Source organism: Myotis yumanensis, unplaced genomic scaffold (assembly GCF_028538775.1).
Source record: "Myotis yumanensis isolate MYYU_CA2020_CCGP unplaced genomic scaffold, mMyoYum1.0.hap1 SCAF_7, whole genome shotgun sequence".
NCBI classification, from domain to species: Eukaryota; Metazoa; Chordata; class Mammalia; order Chiroptera; family Vespertilionidae; genus Myotis; species Myotis yumanensis.
The window spans coordinates 36,283,386-36,310,034 of NW_027223758.1; the positions used below are offsets into that span (position 1 = coordinate 36,283,386).

The following is a 26,649-nucleotide window of genomic DNA, read 5'->3' on the forward strand; positions in this document are numbered from 1 at the left end:
TGCATCACTGATGACAGATTTTACACTAGGTTTATATTTCATGACCTTCAGAGATATGCACGAGCTACTACTTTCATCCGTCAGGCTACTCCTATTACAAGACTTAACAAAATTCATCACTGAGAACAAAGATTCACAAGTGTATGTGGATGAAAACATGGAGTGTAACACTGTTGCAAAGTTTTTTAAACAGAAAAAATTTTCTGGAATGGCATTCCAAGTCCTCAATAGTTTGTTTTCGACACTTCTCTCTGGTACTCCTGTCTCTAATCGCTTTTTTTCAATGTTTTCCAAGTCAACTCTAAGGTCAATAAATTTCTGCTTCCAAATTGAGCTACTCTGAAATTCAATCAACTGCATTTCAAAGTCAGCCATGTCTATGGTCTTTAAGATAACTTGTTACGTAAAATTATTTATTTATCTAAGATGCACCTACACTGAATTTATCTGAAAACTTAAAAAGTTGATATTAAGAAAAAAATTGTAAATGGAAGATTATAAGAGAGGGTTTTGTGTGCCAGAAACAGTTACTGGCGTGCCATGTTTGGCACCCGTGCCGGGGGTTGCCCACCCCTGGTCTAGGGTGAGGCCTATGAGTTTGCAGTTGTAACAAGTTCTCTGGTGATGCTGATGCTGCTGGACCAGGGACCACATGGGAGAACCACGAATCCAGTGGCATATTCGGTATATTGAAATCTTACTTCCATTGTAGCAATGTCCTTTGGAATGCTTCAACAGGCTCGAAATGTTGAAACAGTTTTCCCAAGAACTTTCTAATTCTCTACTAGGTGTACCAGTTAATAATGCGGATTTTTTTTCAATAGATGGAGTTACACATATGTTGATATATATGCGATTTGATATGTATGCTATTTTGTTGTATTGACAACAAGCTTCAAAACTTCATGTCAAATTTGCTGACGGTGTTAATATCATAGATATTTTTATGCTTAAAAATGTCGAATTTTGTGCCAAAAAAAAGAGCATTTGGGGGAAGTTTTAATTCATTATTTTGAATTAAAGTGCTGCTGAAAGTTATCGTATACTTTAGGAAGCTTATGGTGAACATGCTCCATCTCAAGATAGTTGTGAACACTGGTTTAAACGCTTTAAAAGTGATGATTTTGATGTGAAAGACAAAGAACGTCCAGGTCAACCGAAAAAGTTTGAAGACCAACAATTACACGCATTATTGGATGAAGATGCGTGTCAAACTCGAAAACAACTTGCAGAAAGATTAAACATTGCTCAGCAAACAATTTCCAATCACTTACAAGCAATGGGAAAGATATTAAAGTGTCGAACGACCCTTTCACAGGGGTCACCTAAGACCATCAGAAAACATATAATTACATATTGTTTTTGTGATTAATCACTATGCTTTAATTATGTTCAATTTGTAACAATAAAAATACATCCTGTATATCAGATATTTACATTACGATTCATAACAGTAGCAAAATTACAGTTATGATGTAGCAACGAAAATAATTTTATGGTTGGGGGTCACCACAACATGAGGAACTGTATTAAAGGGTCGCAGCATTAGGAAGGTTGAGAACCACTGTATTAAAGGAAGGAAAATGGGTGCCACATCAACTGAACGAAAGACAAATGGAAAACCCAAAAGTCATCAGTAAAATGTTGCTTCAAAGGTACTAAAGAAAGTCTTTTTTGCATCGAATTGTGACTGACGATGAAAAGTGGATTTATTTTGAGAATCCCAAACGCACAAAATCATGGGTTGATCCAGGTCAACCATCAACATCGACTGCAAGGCCAAATCGCTTCAGAAAGAAGACAATGCTCTGCGTTTGGTGGGATCAGGAAGATATGGTGTTTTATTATGAGCTTCTAAAACCAGGTGAAACCGTTAATACTGATCGCTACCAACAAAAATAATCAATTTGAACTACACTTTGTGAAACGACCAGAATGTGCCAGAAGACACGGCAAAGTAATTTTGCTTCATGATGATGCACCATCACACACTTCAAAAACAGTTAAAAACACATTAAAAGATCTTGCCTGGGAAGTATTAACCCACCTGCCATATTCACCGGACCTTGCTCCTTCAGATTGCCACTTGTTCCGATTGACGGCATACGCACTTCCTGAGCAGCACTTCATAATGTACGAAGAAGTGGAAAATTGGGTCTCTGAATGGTTTGCCTCAAAACAAGAAAAGTTCTATTGGGACGGTATCCACAAATTACCTGAAAGATGGGGGGAATGTGTAGCTAGCGATGGACATTACTTTGAATAAAGCACTTTTGATGTTTCTCTTGAAATTATCGTGTTTTCTTTGATTACAAAATCTGCATTTTTGACTGGTATCCGCATTATTAACCAGTACCAGGCATGAACTAAGTGTTCAGGTTTCAACATCTCTTTCTCAAGTTGATTCACAAAGCCTATACCAGACTGTAACAACATAATAAACATTGCTTCTAAAGTTCTACAACAGTGCAGATTCAAAGAGGATTTATATTATTGCTAAGACATATCAATAGCAATTGATTCACAATAAGAACTGTACATACTAAAATCAGGCCAGAGAATAATTTTTTTTCAGGAGCATGTGAGCAATTTTCTCTTTTGGCACAACAATAAGCAACCCAACACGATGATAATAAGGCATTTTCACTGACAGCAACATCACGTCTCAGATCATTTGCCCATCACATTTATATATTTTTCTTTTTTAAATAGTCAAGGGGCTAATTCAGCATGTCATGTTTCCTAGTATTTTTTTAATGCTGATGGCTTTACGCTTTCATTGCAAGAATATCATTACAGATAATACATTAGTATATGCCATTTTGTTGAATTTGCACATTTGATAAAACCATATTTTTTAAAAGTTGTCTCACATTTCCCTTTCCTTATAATGAGGCGCAAATAAAGTCATTGCTGATTGATGTTGATACTTTCCCCAGTATCACTATTCACTCTTCCCATATTTTTCACCTTCTCATCCTCATTTTTTGTAGCATTAAGACAATCCATTTAAGGACAATTTGAACTAATTCAATTAAAGTGCTACATTTCTCATACATTCAACATTTTGCTGACTATGCGCTTTCTGGAAAACCACACAGCAAATTCCTGACCAACTCAGTTGAAAATCATGACAATGTTGCCAAAAATGAATAAAATTCTCTCACACTTTAGTTCACCACTAACTTCACATTATGTTGATACAAAATTAAACAAGATGCAATGGAAAAGAATTAAACAATACTCAATTCTCCCATTTTAAGGCAATGGTCGTACTGACGATCATATATCAAAAAATTAAATTAGATGCCAGGGCACTGAATAAAACAATCTGCTTTTAGTCAATGTGTATATTTTTCATGCCCCCTCTCTATTTCTCTCCCACAACATAATACAATAAGCCTTAGTATTGTGCCAATGTCCTTGGTCCTTTTTAAGAATCCATGTCATACACGCTAATACTTTTTAATCCATTCTATTTTCTTATTTAAAAAGTTACTTGTGTCCTGGCTAGTGTGGCTCAGTTCTTAGAGCATTGGCCAGAGCACTGAAGGGTTATGGGTTTGATCCCCAGTCAAGGGCACATACCTGTGTTGCAAGTTTGATACTCAGCCCCAGTCAGGGCACTTGCGGGAGGCAACCAATGTGTCTGTCTGTCTGTCTGTCTGTCTCTCTCTCTTTCTTCTTCTCTCTTCCTCCTTCTCCTTCTCCTCCCCCTCCCCCTCCTTCTCCTCCTTGTCCCCTCCATCCCTCCCTCCCTTCCACTCTTTCTAAAAAAATCAATGGAAAAAATATCCTCTGATGAGGATTTTTTTTAAGTTATTTGTGACACATTAAATTTATTTCTTGACCCACTAAAGGGTCATAAGCCAAGTCTTAAAAACACTGCTCCAAGGCACTAAACTGTTAGTACAGCCAGAAAACTGGTTTTAAAACTATATAAACAGAATAGCTTACCTTTCCACATACAGAATGTTTCCTCTAGTAAATTTATTTTCCAGGTATGGATTTAGACCACACTGTGCCTGCACACTGCTGCTGCTTCATGAGGTGATGTGTCTGTGTTTTTATTAAGATACTAGAGGCCCAGTGCACAAATTCGTGTACAGGTGGGGTCTGGCTAGCCCAGCCCCAATTGGTGGATTGGGGCCGGGCCTGTCAGGAGGAGGAGACAGCAGGAGGTTGGCCGGCCAGCCTGCCCCGATCGGGGCCCGATCAGGGCAGGGCTGGCTGGGGGTAGGGGTTGTGGGCAATTGGCTGGCGGCCCTCCCCACCCCGATTGGGGTGGGGAGGCCGATTGGGGACTGGCGGTCTGGGGAGGGGCCATGGTGGTTGGCCGGCGGCCCTGCCCCTAATCGGAATGGGGGAGCTAATCAGGGCAGAGCTGGCCAGGGGGAGGGACTACAGGCCATTTAGGGTGGTGGGACCCCGTTGGGGTGGGGCCAGCCAGGGGGAGGGGCTGCAGGAGGTTGGCCAGTCAGCCCAACCCCCATTGGGGTGGGGGGGGGTGATCAGGGGCAGTGCCAGCAAGGGGAAGGGGCTGTAGGCTGATGGGGGTGGGGCTGGCTAGGGGAAGGGCAGGGGGAGGTGTTGGCTGGCTGCCCCACCCTTGATCGGGGTGGGAGAGGCTGATCAGGGGCAGGGCCGGCTGGGGGGAGGGGCTGTGGGAGGTTGGCCAGCAGGCCCCATCCCCTGATCAGGCCAGTTCGCTGGAAGCAGTGGGCGTCATAGCAACTGGTCATTCAGGTTGTTATGGTGTTCCGGTCGCTGGCTTTTTATATATATTCACATGCCATAAAATTCACCCTATTGCAGCATACAGTTTAGTGGTTTTTAGTATATTCACAAGTTGTATAACTATCATCACTAATTCTAGAACATTTTCATCACACACCAAGAAACCCAAAAACACCTACACTCATTAGGAGTAACTCCCCATTCCTCTCCCCTTGGTCCCTGGAAACTACCATTTTACTTTCTGTCTCTATAGATTGGTCTATGCCAGTGGTTGGCAAACTGTGGCTTGGCAAACCACAGCTCGCGAACCACATGTGGCTCTTTGGCCCCTTGTGTGTGGCTCTTCCACAAAATACCGACTTCTGCGCATGGGCCACGAAGTTTCAATCGCACTGTACGTGCGCGTCCGCACGTGGTGTTTTGTGGAAGAGCCACACTCAAGGGGCCAAAGAGCCGCATGTGGCTCACGAGCCATGGTTTGCTGACCATAGGTCTATGATGATGTCAAAATCCTATATAATAAAAGACTAATATGCAAATTGACCAAACGGTGGAATGACCGGTCACTATGACACGTACTGACCACCAGGGGGCAGACGCCCAATACAGGAGCTGCCCCCTGGTGGTCAGTGCGCTCCCACAGGGGGAGCGCCGCTCAGCCAGAAGCCGGGCTCACAGCTGGCAGGCGCAGTGGTGGTGGCGGGAGCCTCTCCCGCCTCCATGGCAGCACTAAGGAGGGTCCCGGACTGCGAGAGGGGCAGGCCAGACTGAGGAACCCCTCCCACTGTGCACGAATGTCGTGCACCAGGTCTCTAGTTAGAATAGAAAAGGAAATAATATGTGGTCTTTTGTGTCTGACTTCTTACACTTAGCATATATTTTCAAAATTTATGCATGTTGTAGTATTTATCAGTATTTCACTGTTTCTTGTGGCTGAATAACATTCCATTGTATGGATATATCACATTTTGTTGCCCATTTGCCAGTTGATACACATTTGGGATTTTTCCACCTTTGGTTATTAAGAATAGCCAAAACCGGTTTGGCTCAGTGGATAGAGCGTCGGCCTGCGGACTAAAGGGTCCCGGGTTCGATTCCGGTCAAGGGCATGTACCTGGGTTGCAGGCACATCCCCAGTAGGAGATGTGCAGGAGGCAGCTGATTGATGTTTCTCTCTCATCGATGTTTCTAACTCTCTATCTCTCTCCCTTCCTCTCTGTAAAAAAATCAATAAAATATATTTAAAAAAAAAAAAAAAGAATAATGCTGCTATGAACATTGGTGTGCAAGTTTTCATGTGGACATGTTTTTATTTCTCTTGGGTATATATATGAAATTGGTGGGTCATATATAGTAGTTATTATGGTTATTCTGTTTAACTTTTTGAGGAACTGCCCAACTGTTTTCCAAACTGGTTGCCCATTTTACCACCAATGTATGAGGATTCCAAATTCTCCACAACCTCAATAATATTTGTTTATCCATCTTTCTGCAATGGACTGAATGTTTATGTCCTTCCAAAATCATATATTGAAATCCTAACCTCCAAGGTGATGATATTAGGAGGTGGGAGCTTACTGAGGTGATTAGGTCATGAGGGCTCTTCCTCATCAATGGGAATAGTACCTTTATAAGTGGCCCCAGAGCTTCCTCATCCCTTCTGACATGTGAGGTTACAGTGAAAAGTCTAGGAAGTAGGCTCTCACCAGACACGGAACCTACTGGCACCCTCATCTTGGACTTACCAGCCTCCAGAACTATGAGAAATAAGTTTCTGTTATTGATAAGCCACTCAGTTTATGGTACTTTGTTATAGTAGCTCAGGCAGACTAAGACACCATCCTAGTGAGTGTGAAGTGGCATCTCATTGTGGTTTTCATTTGCATTTCCCTAATGACTAATGATGTTGAACATTTGTCATGTGCTTATTGGTCATCTGCTATACTTCTTTGGGAAAATGTCTATCTCCTTTGCCCATATTTTGATTCGGCTATCTTTTTAAAAAAATATATTTTATTGATTTTTTACAGAGAGGAAGGGAGAGGGATAGAGAGTTAGAAACATCGATGAGAGAGAAACATCGATCAGCTGCCTCCTGCACACCCCCTACGGGGGATGTGCCCGCAACCAAGGTATAAGCCCTTGACTGGAATCGAACCTGGGACCCTTCAGTTCGCAGGCCGACGCTCTATCCACTGAGCCAAACCGGTTAGGGCTCGGCTATCTTTTTACCGTTGAGTTGTAAGAGTTCTTTATATATTCTGGATACTAGACCTATATTTTATTTGCAAATATTTTCTTCCATCTTGTAGGTTGTCTTTTCACTTCATTGATAGCGTCATTTGAAGCACAGAAGTTTTTAATTTTGAGGAAGTCCAATTTATCTGTTTTTCTTAATTTGCATGTGCTTTAGGTATCATCTAAGAAGACATTGACTAATCCAAGGTCACAAAGATTTATGCCTATGTTCTCTTCTAAGGATTTTATGGTTTTAGCTCCTATTTAAGCCTTTGATTGATTGAATTAAATTTTTAATACGGGGTCCAAATCTATCTTTTGCAGGTAGATATCCAGTTGTCCAAGCAATATTTGTTTAAAATATTCCCTATTGAGGGGAGTAAGAGATCAACCGAAGGACTTGTATACATCCATATAACCATAACTAATGGACATAAGACACTGGTGGGTAAGGGAGGGCAGGGGCTTGTCAAGGGTGGGGGGGAAAAAAGGACACTTATGTAATACCCTTTGTAATACTTTTAGCGAAAAATTAAAAAAAAAAATATTCCCTATTAGATTGCCTGGGAACCTTTTCCAAAAATCAATTGACCATAAATGTAAGGATTTATTTCTGGACTCTCAATTCCATTCAATTACTTTTTATGTCTAGCCTTATGCCAGTAGCAGTGTCTTGATTTTTGTAGGTTTGTACTAAGTTTTTATTTATTTTATTTTTTGGTTAATACTCACTCAAGGATATTTTTCCATTGATTTGTTTTAGGGAGAGTGGAAGAGAGAGGGAAAGACAGAGAGAAACATCTATGTGAGAGAGACATTGATTGGTGCCTCCTGCATGAGCCCCGACCAGGCCCCAGCCCAGAAAGGAGCCTGCAACCGAGATACGTGCCCTTGACCAGAATCGAACCCGGGAACCTTCAGTCCACAGGCTGACACTCTATGCACTGAGCCAAACCGGCTAGGGCTATACTAAGTTTTTACATCAGAACATGTGAATCCTACAACTTTGTACTTCTTCAAGATTATTTTGGCTTCTGGGTCTCTTGAATTTCCATATGAATTTTAGAATCAGCTAGTCTGTTTCTTTAAAAAAGGCAGCTGGGATTTTGACAAAGATTACACTGAATCTGTACATCAATTTGGGTAGTAACACCATCTTAATAATATTATGTCTTCTAATCCATGAGCATGAAAACATTTTTTCATTTCTTTCTTTTCTTTTTAAAGAACACAGTTAATAAGTATCTTTATAATTCTTTCTGCAACATTCCTAGCAGTTTAATTACAGGGTCAAAGAATGGGAATATTCTAAAGGCTATTTTGTTATGCATTACTATATATTATCAAATTATCCCCCAAAATTAGTACCTCACCCCCCCCCCCCCGCCCCCAAGCAGTATAGCATCCTTTCCACAAGTTTGTAGCATCTTTTTCAGTGCTGGGCACTATCATTTCAAATATTTGGTAAGAAGAAAAATATTATCTTGTTTTAATTTTAATTCATTACCACTGAGAGCAAATTTTCCCCATATTATTAGCTATTTGCAATTACTTAAAATCTTATATCTTTTTGCCAATCTTCTTCTGAGATACTAATTTTTTAAATATCTATATGTGTTCTTTATGATGAAACGAGCCAATAGTTACTGAGCACTTACTATGTTCTAGGAAAAGTTAGTCTCTTACATGCATTAACTTAGATGATTCTCAAAATAACCCTATAAGGTAGGTAGAGTGTTAAATTCCTAATTTATACATGAGAATCAGGCCCAAAGAAATTCAATAGCTTGCCTGAGGTCTCACAGGTAGTGTGACAAAATTGAGATTTAAATCTAAATGGCCTGATTCCAGAGACCAATATGCCCAGCTGTTGTGTGATGTAAGTCTATTAACCAACCCTAGGCCACCATTTTTGTTTGGTTTGGTTCTGTTTTAGGGGGAGATATTTTTTAGTGAACTTTAAATTTTAGAACAGTTTTAGATTTACAGAAAATTTAAGCAGATATAGTGAGAGTCCCCATAGATGTCACAAGCAGTTTCCCCTATTATTAACATCTTATATTAGAACTAGAGGCCTGGTGCACAAAAATTCGTGCACTCAAGGGGTTCCCTCAGCCTGGGTGCACCCTCTTGCAGTCCGGGATCCCTTGGTCAATGTCCACCTGCTGGTTTAGGCCCGCTCCCCAGGGGATCAGGCCTAACCTGGCAGTCAGACATCCCTGTGGCAGCCAAGGAACCCTCAAGGGATGTCCGACTGATGGCTTATTATATATAGTAACGCATAACAAAATATCCCCACAGGGAGCGGGCCTAAGCCATCAGTCGGACATCCCTAATGCTGCCGAGGAGGCAGGAGAGGCTATCGCCACCACCACTGCACTGGCAGCCGTCAGCCCAGCTTGTGGCTGAGCAGAGTTGCCCCTGTGGGAGCACACTGACCACCAGGAGGCAGCTCCTGCATTGAGTGTCTGCCCCCTGGTGGTCAGTGCGCATCATAGTGACCTGTGGTTCCGCCATTAGGGTCAATTTGCATATTACCCTTTTATTATATAGGATGGTACTTTTGTTACAATTAATGAAACCATCATTGGTATATTATTCTCAATTAAAGTCCATACTTTACTCATATGTCCTTAGTTTTTACCTGATATTCCCTTTCTGTTCTAGAATACCACATTACATTTACTTTTTTTTTTTTTAATATATTTTATTGATTTTTTAGAGAGGAAGGGAGAGAGATAGAGAGTTAGAAACATCGATCAACTGCCTCCTGCACATCTCCCACTGGGGATGTGCCCACAACCCAGGTACATGCCCTTGACCGGAATCGAACCTGGGACCTTTCAGTCCGCAAGCCGACGCTCTATCCACTGAGCCAAACCGGTTTCGGCTACATTTACTTTTTAATATAAATAAACCTATCATGTTTCTTTTGGGGTTTCTTGCACTGCCTTTGGACTTAGTAAGCTCTTCCTTATCCCAAGTGAGATAACTTCTAGTTGTTTTATGACCTCTTTCTCCTTATAACAAACCATTTACTCGACCTGAATTTCTAGACACACTAGTGTACGATAAGGCTCTAATTTTTTTTTTTTTTCAAAACAGCTAACCAGTTGCTCCAGTACTAGTATGAGGTGGGGTATTTTTCTTCCTTAGAAAATGTTTTTATTATTTTGTTGTTGTTGTTGTTTTTAAATCTTTATTGTTGAAAGTATTACAGCCCTAGCTGGTTTGGCTCAGTGGAAAGAGCGAGGCCTGCGGACTGAAGGATCCCGGGTTCGATTCTGGTCAAGGGCATGTACCTTGGTTGCAGGCATATCCCCAGTAGGGGGTGTGCAGGAGGCAGCTGATAGATGTTTCTCTCTCATTGATGTCTCTAACTCTCTCTCCCTCTCTCCCTTCCTCTCTGTAAAAAAAATCAATAAAATATATTTAAAAAAAAGAAGAAAGTATTACATATGTTCCCTTTTTTCTCCCACTGACCCCTTATAGTTTGCCCCAACTCCCAGCCCCAGGCCTTTGCCACCCTATTGTCTGTGTCCATGGGTTATACATATATGCATACAAGTTCTTTGGTTGATCTCTTCACATCCACACATCCCGCCTTCCCTCTGAGATTCAACAGTCAGATCTATGCTTCCATGTCTCTGTATCTATTTTGTTCATTAGATTCCATATATGAATGAGATCATGTGATACTTGTCTTTCTCTGATTGGCTTATTTCACTTAGCATAATATTCTCCAGGTCCTTCCATGCTGTCTCAAAGGGTAAGCGATCCTTCTTTTTTTACTGCTGCATAGTATTCCATGGTGTAAATGTACCACAGCTTTTTTAAATTAACTTATCTACTGATGGGCACTTGGGCTGTTTCCAGATCTTAGCTATTGTAAATTGTGCTGCTATAAACATAGGGGTGCATACATTCTTTCTTATTGGTGTTTCAGATTTCTTAGGATATATTCCTAGAAGTGGGACCACTGGGTCAAATGGCAGTTCCATATTTAATTTTTTGAGGAAATTCCATACTGTTTTCCATAATGGCTGCACCAGTCTGCATTCCCACCAGGATTGTATTAGGGTTCCCTTTTTTCCACATCCTCACCAGCACTTGTTATTTGTTGATTTATTGATGGTAGCCATTCTCCCATACAGTGGGCTCCTTTTCATTTGGTTGATATTTTTTTTGCTGTGCAGAAACTTTTTATTTTTATTTAGTCCCATTTGTTTATTTTCTCCTTAGTTTCCTTTGCCCTAGATGTATCCACAAACATATTGCTATGAAAGATGTGTAAGATTTTGCTGCCTATGGTTTCTTCTAGGATTTTTATGGTTTCATGTCTTATATTCAAGTCTTTTACCCATTTTGAGTTTATTTTTGTGTATGGTGTAAGTTAGTGGTCTAATTTCATTTTTTTTTCCATAAACCTGAACAATTTTCCCATCACCATTTATTGAAGAGACTGTCTTGACTCCATTGTATGCTTTTGCCTTCTTTGTCAAATATTAACTGAACCTAACCGCTTGGGTCAATTTCTGGGGTCTCTGCTCTGTTCCATTGATCTATATGTCTGCTCTGTGCCAGTACCAGGCTGTTTTGATTACAGTGGCTTCCAATATAATAAAACCCCACATGCAAATCGACCAAACGGCGGAACGACCAGCAAAATGGCCGGCTGCTATGATGTGTACTGACCACCAGGGGGCAGACACTCAATGCAGGAGCTGCCCCCTGGTGGTCAGTGCACTCTCTCAGGGGAGCACTGCTCAACCGGAAGTTGGGCTCACGGCTGGCAAGCACAGTGGCGGTGGCGGGAGCCTCTCCTGCCTCAGCTATAGGCAGGCGGTAAGGAGTGAGGGGTCCCGGACTGCAAGAGCCCCGGACTGTGAGAGGGATGTCTGACTGCTGGCTTAGGCCTGGGGAATCAGGCCTAAGCCAACAGGTGGACATCCCCCAAGGGGTCCCAGACTGCGAGAGGGTGCAGGCAAGGCTGAGGGATCCCCTGCCCACAGTGCACGAATTTTGTGCACCAGGCCTCTAGTTGTAATATAACTTGATATCTGGTATTGTGAATCCTCCAACTTTGTTTTTTTCTCTCAAAATTGCTGCAGCTATTCGGGGTCTGTTTTGTTTCCACATAAGTTTTTGGAGTATTTGTTCTAGATCGATGAACTATGCCATTGGTGATTTAATATGAACTGCATTGAATCTACAAATTTCTTTGGGTAGTATGGACATTTTAATTATGTTAATTCTACCAATCCATGAACATGGTATATTCTTCCACTTGTTTATATCTTTTTCTATCTCTTTTTTCAATGTCTTATAGTTTTCCAAGTACAAGTCCTTTACCTCCTTGGTTAAGTTTATTCCTAGTTGTATTAATTTTTTTGTTGCTATGGTAAATGGGATTGTTTAGTTTCTCTTTTTGATAATTCATTATTGGTGTATAAAAATGCCATTGATTTCTGGGTGTTAATTTTGTATCTGAAGTCCTTGATTAAATCTAGTAGGTTTTTTTTGTGGAGTCTTTAGGGTTTTGTATGTACAATATCATGTCATCTGTGAATAATGAGTTTTACTTCCTCCTTTCCAATTTGGATGCTTTTTAATGTTTTCTTCTTGTCTCATCACTGTGGCTAGGACTTCCAGTAGTATGTTGAACAGGAGTGGTGAATGCAGACATCCCTGTCTTGTTCCTGTTCTTAGGGAAAATGGTTTTAGTTTTTGCCCATTGAGTATGATGTTGGCTCTAGGTTTGTCATGTAGGGTTTTTATGTTGAGGTTATGATCCCTGTATTCACACTTTACTGAGAGTTTTTATAAAAAAATGGGTGTTGGATTTTGTTGAATGCTTTTTCTGCATCTATTGATATGATCATGTGATTTTTGTCTTTCAGTTTGTTTATGTGATGTATCATGTTTATTGATTTGCAAATATTGTAGCAGCCTTTTATCCCTGGAATAAATCCCATTTGGCCATGGTGTATGATTTTTCAAATATATTGCTGGATCTGATTTGCTAATATTTTGTTGAGGATGTTAGCTTATATGTTCATCAGGGATACTGGCCTGTAATTCTCTTTTTTGTATTGTATTTGGTTTTGGAATTAGGATAATGCTGGTCTCATAAAAAGAGCTTGGAAGTGTTCCTCTTGGATTTTTTTTTCTTTTTTTTTGGAATAGTTTGAGAAGTATAGGTGTTACTTCTCCTTTAAATGTTTGGTAAAACTCCCCTGTGAAGCCTTCCGGACCTAGGCTTTTGTTTGCTGGGATTTATTATTATTATTATTACTGCTTCTATTTCCTCAATTGTTATTTATCTATTCAGGCTTTCTAATTCTTCCTGATTCAGTTTTGGAAGATTGTATTTTTCTAGGAATTTGTCCATTTCATCCACATTCTCCAACTTGTTGGCATACAGTTGCTCATAGTATTTTCTTACAATCCTTTGTATTTCTGTGATATAAGTTGTTACTTTTCTGCTTTCGTTTCTGATTTTAATTATTTGGGCCCTCTCTGTTTCTTGATGAGTATAGCTAAAGATTCACCAATGTTTTTTATCTTTTCAAAGAACCAGCTTTTGGTTTCATTGATCTTTTGTTGTGTGTGTGTGTGTGTGTGTGTGTGTGTGTGTGTGTGTTTAGTCTCTATGTCATTTATTTCTGCTCTAATCTTTATTATTTCCTTCCTTCTACTTACTCTGGACTTTTCTTATTGTTCTCTTTCTAATTTTCTAAGGTGTAGGATTAGATAGTTTATTATCAATTTTTCTTGTTTTGTTTTTGTTTTTTTGAGGTAGGCCTGTAGTGCTATGAACTTCCCTCTCAGGACTGCTTTTGCTGTGTTCTAGAAATTTGGGATTGTTGTGTGTTTTTTCATGTTTCCAGGAAGATTTTGGTTTCTTTCTTGATCTCATTGGTAACCTATTTGTTGTTTAACAACATGCTATTTAGCCTCCATATGTTTGAATGTTTTTGAGTATTTTTACTGTAGTTGATTTCTAATTTCATTCCATTGTGATCTGAGAAGATGCTTGATATGATTTCAGTCTTCTGGAACTTGTAGAGATTTATTTTGTATCCTAACATGTGGTCTACCTTTGTAATGCATTGAATTGGATTGAATTCCATGTGCACTTGAGAAGAATGTATATTCTGTAGCTATGGAGTGAAATGTTCTATAAATGTCAATTAAATCCATCTGATCCAGTGTGTCTTTTAGAGTCACTGTCTCCTTGTTATTTTTTTATCTGGAAGATGTGTTCAGTGAAGTCAGAAGGGTGTTAAAGTCCCCTACTATGACTGTATTGCTTTCGATCTATCCCTTTAAGTCCTCCAGAAGCTTTTTTATATATATTTATAGGTGCTCCTATATTGGGTGCATATATGTTTACCAGGGTTATATCCTCTTGTTGGATTGATCCCTTTAGTATTATGTAGTGACATTATTGTCCTTGTGATGGCCTTCATTTTGAAGTCTATTTCATCAGATATGAGTATTGCCACCCCAGCTTTTTTTTTTTTTCATTTCCATTTGCATGAAAATGTTGTTGTTTTTTTTACCATGCCTTCACTCTCATGCTGTGTGAGTCTTTTGTTCTGAGGTGGGTCTCTTGTAGACAGCATATATTTTGGTCATGTTTTCATATCCATTCAGCTATCCTGTGTCTTTTGACTGGAGCATTTAATCCATTTACATTTAAGGTTATTATTGATTATTGCCATTTTAATTCTTTTTAAAATATATTTTTATGAATTTCAGAGAGGAGGACAGGGGGAGAAATAGAAACATCAATGGTGAGAGAGAACCATTGATCAGCTGCCTCCTGCACGCCCCCTGCTGGGGATTGAGCCTGCAACCCGGGTATGTGCTCTTGACCAGAATAGAACCTGGGACCCTTCAGTCTTCAGGCCAATGCTCTATCCACTGAGCCAAACCGGCTAGGGCCCATTTTAATTCTTTACGCCTATGTTTCTCTCAATATATATTTCTTCCCATTACAGCAGTCCATTTAGCATTTCTTTCAGTGCTGGTTTGGTTGTGATAAACCCCTTTAGCCTTTTTTTTTTTTTGGTCTGGGAAGCTCTTTATTTAACTATCTATTTTTGAATGATAGCCTTGCTGGATATAGTCATCTTGGTTTCAGATCCTTGCTTTTCTTTTTTTTTCTTAATATATTTTTATTGATTTCAGAGAGGAAAGGAGAGAGAGATAGAAACATCAATGATGAGAGATTATCATCGATTGGCTGCCTTCTCCACACCCCACACTGGGGATCAAGCCCACAACCCAGGCATGTGCCCCTGACCGGAATCGAACCTGGGACCCTTCAGTCCACAGGCCGACGCTCTATCCACTCAGCCAAACCAGCCAGGGAAGATCCTTGCTTTTCATTACTTTGAATACTTCATGCCATTCCCTACTGGCCTGTAGTTTCTGATGAGAAATCAGCTGGAAGCCTTATAGGAACTCCTTTGTAGATAACAACTTGCTTTTCTCTTGCTGCTTTAAGATTCTCTCTTTGTCTTTAATTTTTGGCATTTTAATTACGATGTGTCTAGGAGTGGGCCTGTTTGGGTTCTCCTTGCTTGGGACTCTCTGTGCCTCCTGAACTTGTGTGACTTTCCTTCACCAGGTTAGGGATGTTTTCTGCCATTATTTCTTCCAACATGTTCTCTGTCCCTTGCTCACTTTCTCCCCCTTCTGGCACTCCTATTATGCGAATATTGTTACATTTCATGTTGTCCCACAGCTCCCTTAAGCTGTCCTCCTGTTTTTTGTTTTTTTCTTTTTTGTTCTCTGATTGAATGATCTTTTTTCTACTGTCTTCTAATTTACCGATCTGATCCTCGGATTCCCATACTCTGCTGTGTATTCCTTCCATTGTGTTCTTTATTAGTGCTATGTCATTCTTCATAGTTACTATATCTTTTCTCATGCTGTTGAGCATCTTTGCCATCATTATTCTGAACTCTGACAGGCTACATACTGTATGATACTCTGGAAAAGGCGAAACTATGGGGATAGTAAAAATATAAGTGATTTCTAGGGATTGGGAGAAGAAGGGGATAAACAGGTAGAGCCCAGAGGATCTTTAGGGCAGTAAAACTATTTTAAATCTTTTTAAAATTTGAAACACATTTCCTTCTAAGTGACCTAGTGTGGGTATAAATAATGTTGGCCATGGACTGACTGCCTTTGAAGTCAGGTGATTAGTATATGGGGGTTATTATCCTATTGTCCCTACTTATGCTAATTGTAAATTTTCTATAATGAAAGATTTAAAATCTCACTTCCTCAGAGGTTTTCTCTAACCACCCTATCTAAGGTGGATTAACTCTGCCCATGATTTTCTAGCATAGCATCCTATTTTCTTTATAGCACTTATCATGATGGTATTTTATATATTTACTAATTTATTTATTTCCACTAGAATTTAGTTTCCATAAGAATAAAAACTATCTGCCTTGTTCACTGCTTAACTGTAGGGTTGAGGCTGGCACACACGGTGCTCAGTAAATCTCTGTTGCACAGAAGGATAGATGGAGAGATGGCAGGACTAAAGGATAGAAGCACAGATTGGGGCAAGAACGAATATAAACACTACGGTGTCGGGTGAATTTCCCGCCAAAATATAAGATGGCGGTTCGCATACGCAGGTAGGTATCTTTGTGAACGGCAAACAAACAAATATTTGGTAATACGCAGTTACAATCGGCCCGAGTTTACACGTTTCCCGCACTCCACCGCAAATCTATATGAACGGAGTTAAGACGGCTCCCGCGGAGTACGCGCAATTCACGCGAGCCGACTTAACTCGTTTCCCGCAATCCAAGTGTAAAAATACACTTATAACAACACCCTCACCAACAATACCAGAAAAGGGGAACCTTGAAAGAAGGGGAGATTCAATTATCAAACCCTGGGGTCTTTGGAGCCAGGAGACTTCCGGTTTAATTGTTTCTCCAACTGTATGAGAAAAATAAACTAGATTTTTTTTTAGTCATGAACCCTTTCTTTGAATGAAATCTCCTGAAACCACCCAATATGTAAAATAGAAACACATGATAGTCAAAAGCAGATTTATTATTCTAGTCTAGTTTCAAAAACAGAACAAGAAAATCATCCAGTGGTTATGAGGAATCCAGAAAAACCTGTCCCAGTAATGCCAACTTCGAGGTAAAGGGCTGACTAGGGCAGCTGAGAAGTGGAATTCGCTGCTTGGTAGGCTTCTTCTCCCTTACCCCATCATGGTTTTCAGCTGAGGAGAATGTTCCTGGCCCTGCTGGGGGTTTCCATGGCCCTGAGCTTATCGTTGTTTTCTGAAATCTTGATCTACCCTGTTTGAGAGAGTAGAATTCCTTCATCAAGCCCTCCACTTCCCACTGCTCTTCCTTCAGCCTCCGGCAACAGTGCAGGGCAGCAGGGTCAATGGGGTGAGCTTCTGTGTTGAAGATGTATCCCCCAGCCCCCAGGATGCACTCCCCATAGGGGGTGATCACTGCATCGAAGGTGGAGCCATTGTTGTGAATAAAGTTGGTTGGGTCAAACAGAAGGTAGAGGTATTTCACAGTCTCGGCCAGGAAGAAAGACTCCATGCGGTTGTCAAGCTTGTGGTCTCGCAGATCTTTGATCTGCCGCGAGGGAGAGGAGAGCAAGTCAGAAGAATATCCCAGTGTAGCAGAAAGGGTCAGGGGACCTCGTTAGGAATTCCTGGCCTGCCACTAAGCAGCTGAGGGCCTTTGGGCAAATTATTACCACAATTTCCAACTGGGCTTCCTGCTTCCATTCTTACTCTAAAGTATATTTCTATCACAAGTCTTACCTATCACTCATCCACAGAAAACCTCCAGTTGATCCCTCATTTCACAGAGATTAAAAACCAAAGGACAGGGCCTAACAGGTCCTTGGTGGTCTGGCCCCTCCCTCCCTGACCACTCTGTCCCTTGCTCTTGCAAGTCCAGCCACAAGGCCTTTCTGTTCTGTGAGCCAACAAGCACACTCCCAATCCAGGTTCTTTCAGTCTGGAGTACTCTTCCTTCAGACATCCTCATAGCTTGCTCCCTCACTTCTTCCCAGTCTCCGCTCAAATGCTCCCTCTTCAGAAAGGTCTTCCTTGATCCCTACCTGACCTGACAATTCCTATTCCCTTTATCGTACCCTTTTGTGACTATAAACACAGATCTAATCATCCCCTTTAATGACATTGTAAAAACATAGCATCATTTACTTAGCTAATCCTCTTGATGGCATTAGAGTGGCCACCAGGTTTTTGCTATTGTAAAGAACTAATTAGGAGTCTTATAAAGAAAATTTCATACTGAGTTTATGCCACAGATGAGCAAGTTTACTTGCTGCAAACATTTATTTCTAGCTTCTCAGAATTCGTAATACATTTTTTAAACAAAAAAATGTAACTAAAATACGAACTTAATGTACCAAGAATTATTATTCTCTTGTCTGTTTGACAAAGGCCAAGGAGTCAGATGCCTGTTCACATCATTCGCTTTGGAAGACCTCCAAAGGGCTTCATTTTCATGGAAATAAGTTGAGCATTCCTAAAAGGCCCCAGTGGGTTTATCCACTTTGGCTTTTCACACGATACAACATATTGGAAACTAAAACATATCCATTGCTTTACTTCCCCCCTAAGTATCTATGTCTTGTTTTTAAACATATGTATTTATGTTCTACTTATAGAATATAATCACATACAATTTTGAAAAGTTTTTTTGTTTGTTTTTAATCCCTTACCCTAAAAAAACAAAAAACAAAACATCTGTAGGCTTTTTGGTGAGTTTTCTTCCAGACTATTTTCTTACACATCTGGTTTTCAAATATCTGTCATGACTATTTACATCTTGCCTGCTGGGTCCTCTAAGGATGTGACATGGCTCTCACTCTTGACCCTTTCAATGCATTCTCCACAGTGATCGTTCTAAAATAAAATCGGATTAAGTCACTGCTGCGCTGTAAATTCTACCAAGGCTTTCCATTGCAGGCAGAACAAAAGCTGAACTCCTCCCGTGGTTTATACAAAGCCCATCGTGATCCAGGCCCTGCCTACCTCTGGGACACGACCTCCTCCCACTTTCTTCCTTGCTCACTCCAGTCCAGCCACACTGGCCTTCTTTCTGTCTCCCAGATACTCATTCATGGTTTTCCCTATAAAATGTTAGTCCAGGGCTTGGTCTTTCTTTTTCACTATAATCCTCAGCCTAGCACAGTGCCTGGCCCGTGAAAAGACATTCAATAAATATCTGTGAGACTAGTAAGGCTGTTTCATTAAGGATCCCCAGGTTTAAATATAAGGCTACAGGCCTCTGAATTTCCCTTCTAGAATCCATTTTATAGACCTTTCACAAAACTCACCCTTGCAAGCCTATTCCAATAGCTAAAGAATCTCTGATACAGATAGAATGCCAAGGTCATGGAGTCAAGTCTCCAGGAACTAATACTAGTTCCACTTCTACTAACTATGTGACCTTTAGCAAGGCTCTGAGCTTCTGTTCCTCAGTCTCCCCCTCCGTAAGATAAAGGACATCTCCATGTACATCTCTAAGGCCCCTTTCCAGCGCTAATATTCCAGAACTCCCAATGTTCCACCCTTAAAGAGGCTCTTTAATAGCAGGGAGACATTTCCCAATTCTTGAAAGCATGAAAACACTTACTGTTGCAAATCCACATTCCACCTTGCTGATTTTTTCAATGGACTCCACAGCATCTCTTCCAAGTTCTAAGAGGGTGGGATCCCCCGTAGCACGGTAGAGGTACATGGCGCTCTCAATGAGTTCTGCAAAATCCGATGCAAACCCTCCTTAGCCAGTGGCTGATCAAGGAAGGTTCAGGCCCACGTAGGGTAGTGAGAGACTTGTCCCCTCCATACCTTGTCTAGAGGGCCCCCACTAAGAGGAACATGGGAGAGCTCACTCAATGCTGAGTTTTCAGAGCCTATTGGCCCAAAAGCCTGAAGCTTAGTGGAGACCAGACAAAGGAAGAAACAGGCAGCCAGTCTCCGGGGCAGAGGAAGTGGCAGAGACAGCCGCCTCTCTCCCAGTGTCTGTTCCCTTACTTAGTATCTGTGGCGCCTTCCTTAGTAATAGAATCCCTAATTTCTGCCAAGTACATGGCTGCCAAGACTAACAACCATTCCCAGCAGCCAGGTGTGGGGTTAGGGCTCCTGATACCATAGAAAGCCATAGATAAGGCCAGAACATGAAAGAGAAGTATTTCTATCTTAATGAAGTTACTACGTGTTTGTTTGTTTTTTCTGTCACTCATAGCCCAACCTAATCCTAAAACTTAAAGAGTATGGGCTTATCATTATAAGGCCCTTTCTGAGATGGGATGGAATAAAACACAAAGGCCAACATATTCAAGATCCAATCTTCAATCTAGTGAGGATGCAGCCATCAGTTCACATGCTCAGAACAAGGCAACAGTTTTGCCCTAGTCTACACAACTGGAATTTGATGATCACACATGGGCCCCATCTGAAAATAATTATTAACCAACAGGAGTTGGTCCAAATGAGAATATTTGTTCTGGAGGAAAGAAAACCCAGGAAAATGTGCTTATTGCTTTCAAATATCTGGAGAGCTATTATGGAAATGACTTCTAGGGTGGCCCCAGTGGGTGGAAACTACCATTCGGTAGATTGTTCTACTTCTTTACCTGCCTGTTCTCAGAGAGGAAAGAACTCTCTCCTTCCTATACCAACCTCTCTTCCTGATTATGCCCTTCCGTTTCCTCCGTGATCAGCACTTTCCTCTCTTTTGATTTATTGCTACAAACTCTATTTCTTTTCTTTTTCTTTTTTTCAGAGAAAAGATCTCTGCCTATCTCCCCAGTTTTCTCCTCCTTTTCCCTCCTTTACCCCAAAGGCCTCTGGACAATTGCTAATCTAATTGCTCATTTTACGACAGACTGTGTCCCCTGGTAGGTGAACACACTATGTGTGTTCAAGGAAAGAAACCATAGTGCTGTTCTGGGAAGTCCTCCCGTCTGTTTCTAGCAGCTGGCTGGGTCAGTGCTCCCAGGCCAGCCAATGGTTTTCTCTTCCTCACACATGGGTCTACATTTGCTAGTAATTGCTTTAATTTCCTGTATACGCAGCCAACTCTCTAGAACAGCGGTTCTCAACCTGTGGGTCGCGACCCCGTTGGCGGTCGAACGACCCTTTCACAGGGGTCGCCTAAGACCATCCTGCATATCAGATATTTACATTACGATTCATAACAGTAGCAACATTACAGTTATGAAGTAGCAACGAAAATAATTTTATGGTTGGGTCACAACATGAGGAACTGTATTTAAAGGGCCAGAAGGTTGAGAACCACTGCTCTATGGAGTCAAAGCGGCCAATTTGCTCTTCCCACCGGCTGTTTTACTCCCTCTTCTGTTCCCTCTCCACAACTCCCATAACAATCCCAATGGCGTAGAGAAGGGCAGAATGGGCAGAAGTCACTAGAAGGCCTGTCCCACGGCTAAAAGGCATTCAAGGGGGAAGGTGTGTGAAGTCTAGGACTGTGGTAGGGTAACTATTCTGGGGTGGGGATGACTATGTGTGCTGACTAAGCTTCCTTCCTCTGTCCCCCATTCCCTTTTCCTCCTCATGGCGCTGAATTTTCCTGCAGTGACTCAGAGAATCAGAGCTGGGCAGGAACTTAGGAGTTTTATCTAGTGTGCAGTCCCTTCCTTCCCTGCTTCATCTTGATTTCTGAACTGCAAGTGAGGAGGTGGAAGAACCCAGATGATTCATTCCTACCTAAAGTCCATCCCATTTCTTACTATGGAAGCACAGTGTATCTGACCCACTGACTTGGGAAGTTTGCCTACACTTCTGAAATCTTGATGGCAGGAACTCAAAAGGAGTCAACCTGGCTTTTCCCATCTCACTCACTTGCTCCAGTTTGAAAGATCACTAAGATTTAGTTAGGAGACCTGGATTCCAGTCCTAGCTCCTATACTTACAGCCTTGGGCAATCCATTTCAAACCCCCAGGCCTCAGTCTTCTTAAGCAAAAAGATGAGGATAAATAATTCCTAGCACGAAAACCACCCAGAGCCACTGGAAGAATCAGATGGGGGGCTCTGAGGGGGAAATGGGCTTGTGAACACTTGGGAGGCATGTTAACTTCTAAAGACATGAGGATATGGGGTTCTGAGAGCCAAGCCCAATGGCCAGAGATGCTGCTTACCCGGCCGAAGTGGGTAACCCTCTCGCTTCTCCACTGTGTATCCCTGAGGAATGTTGTAGAATTCTGGGAGTCCCCCAAACTGCTTCCACACAGTGTAGTAGTTAAGGAAGGTCCTCATGGCATTGTCAATGTCCCCGATGAGGCTCTGTAGGAGAGAACTCGTTGTCAGGCAGACAGCCACCAGGTATAAAACCCCACAACCTCAGGGAAAAAAGTAAAAGCTTTAGAGCTAAAAAGGCCTGCAATCAAACCCTGGGCTGGCCATTTACTCACGCCAACCAGATACTTACCTTCTCTGAGCTTAATCTATAAGATATAAAATGTAATATATCTCATAGATTGTGGGGAGGGACAGAGGTTATACACAAAGTCCCTGACTGCCAGTACGTGCTAACTCAATGCTGGACTCTAACAGTTTTTAAATAGGTAAGTCAGCTATTTGGTTCAAAATCTTAAGAATAGGAAAAAGTCTCAGTCCCACCCTATACCCCAGCATATAACCGTTTTGTATTAGTTTGTAAACATAAGCAAATATGTATGAGTACATATTATTTCCCCCACATTTAATATAGCTGATTAATTAGACTGTTCTGCAGTTCCCTTTATTCATTTAACATATCTTGATCTTTTCTACATAAAAGCTCCCTCTTCCTATTGCATAGAGTTCCATTGCTTGGACCATAATTTAATTAGCTCCTTATGAATAGGCCGTTGGCTTGGTTATAATCTTTTGCTCTATCCATGTTGCAATAAATAACTTTGAACATATGTCACCTCAAACATATGCAAAGTGTATCTGTAAGATAAACTTCCAGAATTAGGATTGCTGGATCAGGGAACATATGCATTTGTAATTTTACTAGCTGTTACTAAGTAGATATTAATATTCACATAAGCTCACAGGGAAACAGCTGACCTTTCTAAATATGCAATTTTTGAAATTTATATATATATATATATTTAATTGATTTCAGAGAGGAAAGGAGAGGGGGAGAGAAATAGAAACATCAATGATGAGAGAAAAATCATTGATTGACTGCTTCCTGCACGGCCCACACTGGGGATCAAGCCCAAAACCCAGGCCTATGCCCTGACCGGGAATTGAACCATGACCTCCTGGTTCAGAGATCAATGCTCAACCACTGAGTCAAGCTGAGTAGGCCAGCTGACCTTCTTGACATCTCCACTGGATATCTCAGGAATAGGACAAACTTGACTTTTCCCAAGCAAGATTCTTGGTTCCCTCACTTTTCCACAAAGTTGTCTTCCTACTCCTGCCTCTTTTCTTTCTAGTTAATGGTACCAGCGTCGACTGAGTTACTCCAGCCAGAAACCTGGCGGTTGACCTTGACTCCTCCTCATCCCCACCCCACATCCATTCCATCAGCAATTCTTGTCAATTCCATCTCCCAAAACATCAAGATTTTTCTCTTTATCTCTAGAGCCACCACTTGGTCTGGTCACTAGCAGACCAGACTGTGATGACCTCAAAAGCCCCCTCCCACCACTTGTCCTCTTGCCCTCTCCAACCCACTGTCCCCAAGACAGCCAGAGTAACTGTCTTACTACACACTCCAGACCTCAGGGCTTCCTACAGGAGCAGCATAGAATTGAGATGACTCACCGTGGTCCTCAAGGCCCTAGACAATCTGGTCACTGCTGACCTTCCATCCATTGATCTTTTCCTTCCCTGGACTATGGCCACATTGCTTTTCTTTGTTTCTGATAAACACCCAACTCTTTCCTGCCTCAGGACCTTCACACAAGATATTTCCTCCCCCTGAAACATCATTTCCCGCCCCTAATTCTTCAAGTATAGACTTTAATATCATCACATCTGAGAAGCTTTCTTGTCTAAAGTTGGTCTCCATCCAATATTCTATTTTAGCCTCTAATTTGTTTCCTTCATTTGCAGTTTATTATTTTATCTATTTATCTGTTTTAAGGTTTTCTTTGTGTCTCGCCCCCATAAACTTCATGAGGGCAGCAGGGCCTGGAACACAGAAGGTATTCAAATATTTGACAAGTAATCGAATGAACAAATTTAACATCTCTAAGCCTCCTTTCTTCATTTGTGAATCAATACTTAGCTCAGTATGTTGTGATGATTCTGAGTAAAGTGCCTGACACATAAATCATTTTTTTCATACATATTATGTACTACTTAAAAATAAGAGAGCCTCCAAAACTCATTAAGAAATACCTTTCCAACAAAATTGCTTTTAGGTTTTATAATTATTTATTAAAATATTGTAAGCTATTTATGATATTTTAATCATTTATAAATTAGTAATAACTAAATCCAGAAGAAAACAAATTGAATACTCCAGAGCCTATGGTCACAGGGAATTTTTTAATGTTTTTAATTTCTATGTACTATATTCAAATTTTGTTACAGAGACATATGATAGAGTATCAATAAAATTTTTCAGCATAAACTATAATAATTAGGATTAAATTCTGTTGGGGCCTAGAGTGGAAATACGAGTTCAAGGAGAAAAGGGAATGGATGGTATACAACTATTCAAACACGTAAGATAACAAATATCCAAGAGGCACTTTAGTTTTTCAAGATTCTTCTAGAGGGGCACTTAAGCAATAAAATTTGAGGATCCTAAGAGAACTGGCCAATATTTAATATTATCAACTAGAGGCCCGATGCACAAAATTAATGCATGGGTAGGGCCCCTAGGCCTGGCCGGCGATCAGAGCTGATCGGGGCCTTCCTTCCCTGGCTGCTAGCCAGGGCCTTCCTTTGTTCTGTGCTGCCCACTGACGGTCAGCACATGTCATAGCAAGCAATCGAATTCCCGATCTCCTGGTCAAACTCCCGAGGGGACACTTTGCATATTAGTCTTTTATATATATAGATAAGTTCTCTCTGAGCCTGTTACCCTATCTGTTTAATAAGAGGGCTGGCTAAAAGTACATAATGGGGGACTAGTTAAATAAATTACAGTCTCCCTATTCAATGGAATAGATGCAGCTGTTTCAAAAAGGTAAAACTAGCCTTGGCCGTAATGGCACACTGTTGGAGCATCAGCACACACACCAAAAGGTTGAGGGTTTGATTCCCGGTCAAGGGGACATGCCTGGATTGCAGGTTTGGGGGGCAACCAATTGATGCGGTTCTCTCACATTGATGTTTCTCTCCCTTCAGCTCTCTCTAAATATCAATGGGGAAAAATATCATTGGGTGAGGATTAACAACAATAGCAAAAAAAGGTAAAACTAAATATGCGATATCAATAAAGGATGATCTCTAAGATATGATCAGTGAAAAAAGAATATGTATATATCCTATGTATAGAAAGAAAAAAGAGGGATATAAATATTCATATATTTATGGATATGGATTTTTGGAAAGATATACAGAAAACAGATAATAGGGGCTGGATTAGGGAGAGAGTCTGAAGGTGGGGGCTTAAGACTTACTTTACAAGGTATTCCCTATTGCACTTTTCAAATTTACCACTACATCCATGTTATTACCTTTTCTTTAAATTAAAAAAAACACACACTAGTTTATAAAAATATTTTGGTACACCTAGGGGGTTGATTAGATGGGCTCTAAAATTCCTTCCAGCTACAGCCGTGACCTGTTTGGCTCACTGGATAGAGCGTCAGCCTGCGGACTGAAAGGTCCCGGGTTCAATTCCATCAAGGGTATGTACCTTGGTTTCGGGCACATCCCCAGTGGGAGGTGTGCAAGAGGCAGCTGATCGATGTTTCTAACTTTCTATCCCTCTCCCTTCCTCTCTAAAAAATCAATAAAATATATTTTTTTAAAAATCCCTTCCAGCTACAAGTCTCAGACCGTGTAATGGAAAAACAAAATGATGTCAGACACAGCAGTCCCAGCTGTTTTCACGCCCTTTCTCAGGCCCGCTGTCAAGAATGAGGAGGTTTGACAGAAATGTCCAGTGGAGAAACAGCTGTGGCCAATGTCTGTTACTGCCCAGCCTGGAAAGACACTCTCTACCTTATATTAACAACAATCCATAGCAAACTGGAAGTTAGGTTCCTGAAACCTTAAAGCTCCCCTTGGAAAATTTAGTGAGACAGAATCTTAAATCTCTCTTCCATTCCCAAGCCATCCCTCCAAAAAAAGTACTCAAGCAACTAAACTATCTTCTTTGACTTTTACATCAGCATGAGCTTGCTTTGCCAGTTCCATAGGAAAATGACCACCCTCTCTGATCATTCCTACCTGAAGACCAGGCCAGTAGGCCTCCAAGGACTGGAAGACAGGCATGGACACAGTCCCCTTGTACATCTGCACCCACAGGTACCAGTCATCAAAGCGGGTATAATTCCGAATGGCTTTGTTGTATTCTGCAGTGGAGATGGAATAATGGATATGTCAGTGATTAGGGAGACAACAGGCAGCCCTTGGCAACAGAAGCATGGACTTAAACTTTTAAAGAATTATATATTATGGTCTAGTCTCAAAGCAGGCTAGGATGTAATGA

At 41.0% G+C, this 26,649-nt stretch overlaps 1 protein-coding gene across 2 annotated transcripts in view; it reads right to left on the reverse strand.

Moving 5' to 3' along the window:
* The window catches only part of LOC139013836 (ER degradation-enhancing alpha-mannosidase-like protein 2), a 148,011-nt gene that overhangs the window by 98,986 nt on the left and 22,376 nt on the right, over nucleotides 1-26,649 (reverse strand). Inside the window, exons 8-11 of one of the 2 annotated variants that reach the window (XM_070420195.1) lie at nucleotides 26,388-26,512; nucleotides 22,178-22,322; nucleotides 19,650-19,771; nucleotides 17,026-17,612 (exon numbers count right to left, since the gene is read on the reverse strand). In XM_070420195.1, coding sequence (XP_070276296.1) covers nucleotides 17,112-17,612; nucleotides 19,650-19,771; nucleotides 22,178-22,322; nucleotides 26,388-26,512 — 893 coding nt within the window. In that variant the 3' untranslated portion in view covers nucleotides 17,026-17,111. Of the gene's footprint in view, nucleotides 1-17,025; nucleotides 17,613-19,649; nucleotides 19,772-22,177; nucleotides 22,323-26,387; nucleotides 26,513-26,649 lie in introns of those variants that run through there. The other variant, XM_070420194.1, reaches the window with a different exon arrangement.